This window comes from Talpa occidentalis, unplaced genomic scaffold, assembly GCF_014898055.3.
Source record: "Talpa occidentalis isolate TD23 unplaced genomic scaffold, MPIMG_talOcc4v2.1 talOcc4.2, whole genome shotgun sequence".
NCBI lineage: Eukaryota > Metazoa > Chordata > Mammalia > Eulipotyphla > Talpidae > Talpa > Talpa occidentalis.
The window spans coordinates 141,562,470-141,571,449 of record NW_023602073.1 but is presented as its reverse complement, the minus strand read 5'-3'; the positions used below and the strand labels follow the sequence as shown (position 1 = coordinate 141,571,449).

Below are 8,980 nucleotides of genomic sequence, written 5' to 3'. Positions count from 1 at the left end.
GGGAGCAGGAGCCGAGCCGAGACGCCTCACAGGGCTTGTGGTGGAGACAAAGCCGAGGAAAACGGCTGCTAACTCGGCCCTCGGGTCCGCCCAACCGCCCTTTGGGGATCGTGGGGGCCGTAGCTCCCCGGGTCCTGACGGCGTGGGGGGTGGGGTCCACACAGCCTGTGGGGTGTGCGCGGGACATGCTTCCCCCCACATCCCGCCCCTGCTCCGAGCCCCCCCCCCGCAGAATGTCCCCGGCTCACAGGTGCTGTTGGTTGTGATTTTCAAATAAACTTTACTTTCTTAAACAAAGTTTGTTTCTCTCGCTTACTTTTCTAAAACGCCTGCGAATTCCTCTTTGGAACTCGTGGCACAGGACCCTGCGGTGATCTAAGGGTCAGTCAACAGCGCCGCCTACTGGTGCGAAGCGTGTTCAGCATCCGGCTCGGTCGCCGACGGATAAGCCCGCGGGACAAAATCCGCTCGCCGCGTCTTTCACAAGACGTTGAGGAGCCGCCCCGCCCCCGTCCGGTGCCGGCGCTCTCCAGGGCTGTGAACTCGCTGTCGGCTGCGTGTGCCGGGGACCGACCGGGCCGAGTGCGTGTTCCAGCCTCGTCCCGCCCCGCCCTGCCCGGGCCTCTCCTCCACCCGCGCCCGCTGCCCGGTGAGTCCCTCCCCGGCCTCGCGGGGACCCCCGGCCCTCACGGGAGCAGCCGCGGGACCCGCTCCGCTTGGTTTTGGAGTGGGGAGAGGGGAGGGGAGCTGGGGTCCTCCCCGCCCGGACGCCCCTGCTGGGCTCCGAGCCCCGGGGACGCGGGGGAGGACGGGGCGGGCGGGGAGCAGCCCCTCGAGTCAGGCCCCGGGGGCGTCCCCACGAAGCGCCCACCTGCGGGGGGGGCCGCCTGGACGCGGGGCCGGCGGTCAGTGGGGGAGGAAGGTTCTAGACGTTCTGCGGGGATTCTGCTCCCCGGCGCCTGGAGGGGTCGCCGCGGGCGGGGCAGGGGCGGGAGGAGCGTCTTCCTCGCCTGAGCCCCGGGGCTGTCCCGGGGCGCCTCGCGGAGACGGGGTGACTGGGCGCGAGTTCTCAGCCTGGGATTCCAGGGAAACCCAAAGCCACTCCAGAGAGAAATGAAAGGTTTATTTACAAGGACTTAGAAAGGCAGAGCAGGGGAGCGCGGACGCAGGCGGAGCACTGAGCTGGGGAACGTGAAGCAACAAATTAGTTGGTCACACACGGTGCGTCCTGCTGTCCTGTGGCATCGCGGCGCCAGCCCGGTCCGCGGACGCCAGAAGCGCCCCAGGGGCTCGTCTCTCCCTCTGGGACCCGCAGAGCGGCTGGTCGGGGCCCCCAGCGCACCCCGCTCGGGAACCCGGTGCTGCGACCCGGGACTGGCGGCTGCAGCGGCCGCGTCCACAGGAGGAGGGTCCCCCCAACCCCCCGCGCCCCCGCGCGCGAGGCCGGCTCTGCGGCCCCCACCCCGGCTGCGCGAGGACGCGGCGCTGCCGCCTCAGCTGGGCTGACGGACCCTGGGGAGCCTTGGGGAGAGAAAATCCTCCTCATGGAGGAGAAAAGAGTTGGAAAGACCCGGAGTGGGGGAAATAGATGGGAAGATGGAGGAAGTGGAGGGAGGATGGGGGAGGGGAAGAAGGAAGCTGTGGCTGGTTGGGGGGGAGAGGAGCCACAGATCAATCACACACAGTCACACCCACTGGAGAAGGGGTTTTATGGTTTTAAGTGGAGGAGAGAGGAGAGGGTTATTCAAAGTACATTTTTGGAGTTTGTTTTTTCTCTTAACATCGTTGTTAATTTTTGCACAGTATTTGATTTCCCCCTCTGCTGTAGTCCTGGTGCACTTCCCTCCACCACAGCAGCCATGACCCCTCACCACATTCCCTGTGCTCTTCGCTCCCCAGGATCAGGGTTTTTAAATGGCTGTTATATTTAAATATTTGCAAAATGCATCCTTGCCACTGCTGAGCTATTTTCAAGGTCTTCCTCAGTAATCGGAAGGAAGAGTGAACGTTGTCCACTCTAGTTATGTATAAATTCTACCCCAGGTGTGACTCCAGGCACAGGTGACTCTCACCAGTTGCTCTCTCACCCTCTCAGCAGGAATGGCCCTGGCCTCTCACACCCTGTGTTTGCTTTTGCTGCTGCTGCTGCTGGGACCAGCCTGGAAGACTGTGGGCTGTGAGTGTCCTGGGGTCTCCTGAGGAGGAGGGTAGAGGGAGGACCTGAGCAGAGGGACTTGGGGCAGGTCTCAGCAGGGGGTGCCTGTTCCCTTCTCTGAGAGAGAGCCAGGGTGTGGTCTGTGCAGACAGGCCCCCCCAGGATATTACACCCAGTTCTCCAAACTCAGCCTAAGGCACCTTCTGTCCCCTTGGGCTCACAGGAGGCAGCTCACCCTCCTGCCTGCCCAGTCCCACCTTCTCCTCCAGGAGTCTTTTCAAAAACCAGGGCTCATCATGAAGTTCCTCATGTCCCGTGGTGTCTTTTACTCCTTTCTGTGGAAAGTCCTCTCAGCAAGATTGTGTCACTGAAGATAGTTATAGCGGAATCATCCTGGGTACAGGAGGGTCCATGGTGGCTTCAGAGTATTTAACCCCCAGAGAGTTCAAGGTGGAGCAGCACTGAGATGATGAGGGGCTGGAGGGAGACTCCTGCCTCTGCAGCAGGCCCTGCCCAGGGTCCCCAAAGCCTCACCTGAGTTTTTCTCTCACAGCTGCTGCTCATTCTCTTTGCCTCAACCTCACTGTCACATCTCACTCCCCACCTGGGCAGCCCTGGTGTGCAGCCCAGGGCTCAGTGGATGGAAACCCTTTCCTTCAGTACAACTGTGACAGCCACAAGGTCACACCTCTGGGTCCCCTGGGGGAGAAGGTAAAGGCCACTGAGACATGGACAGACTTGACCCAGACACTGGGAGAAGTGGGGAGAGAGCTCAGGATGATCCTGCCTGACATCAAGCTGGAGACAACCAGGACCAGGGGTGAGTGTGGGGAGGGGCAGGGGCTGGAGACAGGGGCCAAGAGGGAAGGAGGAGCCCAGGGGGGAGGGGCTCTGTGTGAAAACTGAACACTGTCCCACCTTAGACACTCGTGAACCTGATGGGCAAGGAGGGGCAAGACCTGGAGAGAGGAACCCAGGCCCCTAAGTGTGTAGAGACACTGACCCCCCCCACCTACTTGGGTGTGATGGGGCAGCCTCAGTGATGCCAGGTGTTTGTGTGTGGATGGCAGGTCCCCCCACCCTGCAGGCCAAGCTGTCTTGTCAGCATGAAGCACAAGGAGGCACTGGTGCATCCTGGGAGTTCAGCATCAATGGACAGAGGGCCCTCCTCTTTGATGGGATGAGCGGAAAGTGGTTGGCCATTGATCCTGGAGCCAGCGGGGTCAGGGAGGAGTGGGAGAACAACCAGCAGCTGACAGAGCATTTCAGGAGGATCTCCAGGGGAGACTGCAGTCACTGGCTTCGGGAATTCCTGCCACACTGGGAAGAAATGCTGGAGCCCACAGGTAACTGAGCAGGGCGGGAGGATGTGGGAACTTCCTAGAAAGCTCTGACCTTTCTTGGGGGTGTGAGTGTGTGATTAAAGATGTGATGGACAGATCCTGATTTTTGGTGGACTCCTGTCTTCAGAGTCAGAGACCCCATAGGATCCCACCTCCTCCTGCCCATCCAAGTCCCTCTGTGTGGGAACCCTTCCTCCATCCCTCAAGGATCCAGCCACCCTGCGCTGGAGGGTCCCCTGGGACCCTGCATCTCCAGGCTTTCTCTCTTCTGTTTTAGTTTTCCTTTAACCAGGTCAGAAGTCTCTTCTCATGAAGCCTTCGCCATCTCCCCCAGACAGAATTAAGCACCCCCAAGCTCTGTTGACCTCAAAAAGGTCAACTCCCAGTAAACATGTCAAACTGAGAATCACCTGGAAAATGCTGTCTCCCTCTTCTGAAATCTGAGTTCCAGGAGGACAGGGCACAACCCCTACTAATCTTCCTGGGCCCTGGAGCTCGGCTGTCACATGAGTCAGGAATGTGCGGGGACACATTCTGTCTGGGAACACAGGTGCTGAGGAGGTGTCTTTTCAGATTTGACAGGGCTTTGGGTATTTTCTTTTGGTTTCTGTTAGTGCCACCAACAAAGACCCCAGAGACCAACCAGTCCAACTGGATCATGAGTTCGATCTTAATCCCTACCATATTTTTCATCATCGTCATTGGTAGCATCATTGCCATGAAGGTCAAACCATGTAGGAGGAGATCAGGCGCCTCAGGAGGTGAGGTTTATCCCAGGGGTTGGTGTCAGTGTCCTGCTGCTGCTGCTGCTGCAGCTGCGGGGCAGTGCGTGAGGGGGCTTGGTGGTGAGTGTTGCGGGTGGGGTGTCCAGCGGGCGGGTCTTAGGCACGAGTGAGCCCTAGTGCTGAGGGTTCATGGATCGGATCTCGCCAGGAGTCCACAGGGGACTAGGCACCCAAGGTGAAGGGTGGGTGACCACAACTTTCCCCTGCCCCCCGGGAAGGGACTCTGAGAAGGCCAGAAGCTCTGCGCTCTCTGGGTGACTACAGGGAAGGCGGGAGCTGACAGGGGACTGTCAGGCAGGGATCAAAGGACATTTGCTCTCACTCTACCTTAAGCATCATGGCTCAGCCTGGAGCAGTCCCCTGTCAGCCAGACTACTGCACACCCCAGATCCTGCCTTACTGGGGAACCCTGACTTGAGCAGCAGTGGCCTGGAGAGGGGGTGCAGTGCCAAGCTTCTGTTACTGCTCAGAACTGAGCAGGATCAGGAGAGGTGGGGAGAGGGCCAGGGCCAGTCATAGTGAGCGCTGTGTCCTGCCAGGAGAGAAGGGAAGAGGATGTTGGCCTGCAACCCTCCCCAAGGCTGGAAGTGTGGGCATGTGGCCCTTCTCCTCCTCACAGCCTGACCCTGCAGCCCCTCCAGGAACATGGAGAATCAGCAGTGAGAATGGGGAGCAGAGGGGTTCATTACTGCCTTTAGCTGGGCCAAAGCCCTGGTACCAGGCCTGGGGCAGAGTTTGATGTGGAAGAGGGTGAAGAATTGGCACAGGCTACTGCACCCAGTATTGGGGGGGCCCAGGTTGGGGAAGTACCTGACCCTCAGGGAGGGAGGGCTCTGAGATGGGGGTGACAGGGGAGGGGCAGCCCCAGGAGAAGGGACCCAAGAGCTCTCAGCCCCTGGGACAAACATTTGTTCTTCTCTCAAGGCCCGTGCTGCTGCCCGAGCCCCGAGCCCGGGGTCCTGCTCTAGACTCTGCCCTTGGGGCCCACTGTGGCTCCCCTGCTTCATCCTCCACCCCAGGACGCAGGTTCCAGATCTGGAGGACTCCTCGGTCACCACTCCCAGGATCTCAACATGGCCTGTCCTCTGTGGCCTTTGGTGACTGCCCATCACTGCTTTCTCTTAACACAAGGGGCCAATTTCTCTGGTGCTAAAGATGGAATTCCTGCACTTCAACATTGAACTGCTTGAACACATCGAATGGTGAACAGGAAATGGATTCACCAAGTTCCTGACATTGTTTGGATCTTAGACATTGAATCCTCCCGGGCCTCCCCGGTGGCTCAGTGGGTTGAGTGCAGTGCTGTGAAGCTGTCCGAAGGCCCTGAAGTGCGGATTCAATCCCTGGCCCACCAGGGAGCTACCCACAAGGCACAGCAGACCTCTCCTGTCTCACCCGCTGCTCCCCTCAGCAGTGTGTTTCAGTCAGTCTGCCTGTTCTGCTCCCCACTCTGTCTCTGGCGAATCTTCTCACCCTCCCACACCTCTGGCCTGTACCCTAATTCTTGTACACGTAAAAAAAAATAAATCTTTAAAAAAAGAGAGAGAGAGAGAAAAAGAAACTGAATCCTCCTTTGACATGAACTTCAGCATCTCCAATCTGTGGATGATTCAGGCTGACATGCCCTCACATTGGAGCCCGAAAATCAAGTGTCTGCCTGCACTGAAAGAGGACAGGGATGCAATGGGCTATGGACAAGATGCTGGGGCGTCACTGGCAGGAGGTGCGAGGGAACACATCTCATAGACCCTAAACCTCACCAGACTATAAATCAGTGTGTCTGCAGTAAACATAATATTTGAAAAATTATAGATGTTTACAAAAGGGGTAAATAAAACACAACCCACCTCTTTGTCAAGTCAAAAATGGTAAATATCTAAATATTTCATTCCTGTGGCCATAAACGATGTGGTGAAACAACCACTGGGTCATAACAGGGTCTCAGGATTTTGGTTTTGTGCTGAGGTAACTCTGAGGGGAGTGTATGTGGGGAAGTAGCAGCATGTCCTGGTGTACAGGAAACACACTCACATATGTGGCATCTAGGCTGTCACCACTAATGGGGGCCATCGGGTGACAGCTCACTGCCCTGTAGTTCATCCTCTGTAGTGTGTGGAGTGGGGAGGCTGGGTGGGGGAGAGAGGAGGTTAAGTGAGGTTGTGGTTTCAGGGGGGAGTGTCCATGACTTACCTCCCAAATCTCATCACTGCCAGAGCAATTTCTCATCTCACCTTGTGACATCTTTTCACTCCAATACCCTGGGGTCAACCAATCTGTTCTCCCTAATGGTCCTCACCATCAGGCCCCAGGCGCTCAGTTCTGGCACTTTCCACTGTCAGATCGTCCCGTCCCACTGGACAGGAGCCTGCAGTCATTCAAAACAGGGGCACATATCACCTCCCATTGTTTTCTGACACCCCTGCATATCAGGGTTCTGTGGGTAGAAAGTCTGATGTGGGGTATGTAGGGGGTACTTGGGGAGACAGAGAGAGAGTGAGCAAGCACACACTCGTCCAGTGATTAGTGCACATCGCAGGCTGCACACTGAGCCCAAGGAAGCCTGAAGGGAATCCTGTTCTTTGTGGGGGGCAGACTCAGGTTCCTTTAAGACCTTCAACATGCTCTTGCTGAGGCCTCACCAGGTATCCTACTTCAGGTGTGTGCTGAATGCACAGCAGAGGTCATGGGTCAGGGTCACAGGGACAGAGATGGGCCAGGCTCTGGAGTCCAAGGAACTTCCTCCTCACTTTTGGTGCCTTTGAATATGTGGAAATGAAAGCAAAGACTTTCAGCCCCTGCATGACATAGGGACTTTTTCTCAGGCTTCTGGGGTCACCACTTTATTCTTCCTCCCAGAGGTGCTGCTGCTTCAAAGGTGGGAAATGACCTGCCTGGTGTGCAGGGTGTGATATGAGTGGAAGGACAGGGCCCGGCCGCCTGGCAAACTTACAGAGAAAACAGACATTCCCGCCTGGGAACCTGCATTTCCCAGGAGTCACTGTGGTTGACAAGAGGTCTGGGGCCTGCAGGGATAGAAACCAGCAGATGGCTGCCTTAAGAGGGAACACCTAAGGGGGTGTGGCCCCTTTCATTAGGACCCAGTCTAGTCCTCTGAGCAGAGCAGGAAGGACTAAGGGCAGAGGTGGAATCCAGAATATGGGGAGGCGGGGGACGGGAGGAGCTGGATGGGCCAGAGCTGGAGAGTGGGGAAGAGGGCAGAGCCAGCACAGATTGGAGACCCTAAACCCCCGCCCCCCAGCTGAAAAGGAAGCAGGGTGGCCGGCGGGGGGCGGGAGAATGGACAGATTCACTAGAACCAACTTGTTTTTTTACGTTTTCCTAAGGATCAGCCACACGGTGAAGTGGTTTGTCCCCAGGCTGGCTCTGGAGGCCTGTGAGCTTTGCAGGTTGGGTCGGGTGTCTGGGCCAGTGAGTTGAATCAGTTGCAGGATCTCGGGCGCTCTCTAGGTCCAAGGATGTGGGCCCTGGAGTCTGGAGCCTGGAGTCCGCACCAGGCTGCGCTCCCCTCCCCCTTGCGGCACCCCAGGGTCCTGGTGACCCTTCAGATGGCCGTGACTCTCCACTTACCCAAGGAAAGGGACTCGGGGAAAGACCAGAAGGATTTGCAAGATCCCGCCTCCCTGGAGCCTCTTCCTTCAGCTGAGAAGCTGCTCAGTTCTGGACACTGGCAGAGGCAGGTGTGGGTTGGGTTGGGGGCTTCAGGCTCCTGACGAACCCTCCAGTGTTCCAGGTTGGTTTTACTTCTGGAAATGAGGCGCTCAGCACCGGGAAGGCTGCCAGCCTGGCTGTCCTGCCTGGTGGCACAGGTGCTGGCAGCCACGCCCACAGGCCTCTGGTCATTGACTCCTGACCTGGAGCCTCCACAGGTGCCCCCATTGTTACTGGGGCCCGTATTGGGGACAGCATCTGCCTCTGCGCCTCATGTCAGCACAAGTCCTCACTGGACTTGAATTCCCGGGCTTTCTCACCCAGGTTTTCCTCAGGGTGATGCCAGAGTCTCCAGGGCTTCTCCGGGGCGCCAGGGTGACCCAGACAGTGTCTGTGTGTGTCCTGTCCTCTCCACCCTGGCACCTCACTTCTCTCAAGCATGTGGTCATCTCCTCCTCCACCCCCTGCCTCAGAAATTCTGGAGTTTCTGTTTTCCCTGCCTGGACCGTGGCTTTCCCCAGCTCCCAGAGCACCTGTGAGCAGATCAGTCCCACCTGCTGGGCCTGCTGGAGACCATGACCCGGCTCTGCAAACTCTCCTTCTCCACCTTGGCTTCTGTCCCCACCCTCACCTGGCTCCTACCTTTTTGAGAACAGCCCCCCTCCATGCCCACCCTGTGCAGGCTCTTCTGCATCCTGCAGGGACACTGGGCTGAGATTCTCACAAGGCTCTGATCTGCAGACTTTTCCTCCAGTGCTAAATTGCATGTTATGGCCCCGACTGATCTGTGGGCACTGAAGATGGGTGGAGGCCTGGTGGGCACAGGGGATATGTCCAGAAATCAGGTGAAGGGGAGAGGCTGCCTAGGGAGGCCTTGCTCTTCCCGCCCAGCCCTTCAGAGTTTCTCCTGTGTCCCACAGATTGAGAGCGCTGCCTGGGGTCCGTTTCTTCCCCCTCCAGCCCCACCTGTGTTTTACAGTCATAGACGCGCACCGCACTGCTGCCACTTCTCCATCATTCCTCAGGCC

At 57.9% G+C, this 8,980-nt stretch overlaps 1 protein-coding gene across 1 annotated transcript; it reads left to right on the top strand.

Moving 5' to 3' along the window:
* The first annotated feature begins 570 nt into the window (after window positions 1-570).
* LOC119252971 (retinoic acid early transcript 1E-like) lies at window positions 571-6,138 on the top strand. The gene is made up of 7 exons (XM_054697918.1): window positions 571-649; window positions 2,099-2,176; window positions 2,709-2,975; window positions 3,226-3,501; window positions 4,113-4,259; window positions 4,823-4,942; window positions 5,208-6,138. The coding sequence occupies exons 2-7, from the start codon at window positions 2,101-2,103 to the stop codon at window positions 5,249-5,251; spliced, it is 930 nt and encodes a 309-aa protein (XP_054553893.1). The 5' UTR covers window positions 571-649; window positions 2,099-2,100; the 3' UTR covers window positions 5,252-6,138.
* The last annotated feature ends 2,842 nt before the right edge of the window (window positions 6,139-8,980 follow it).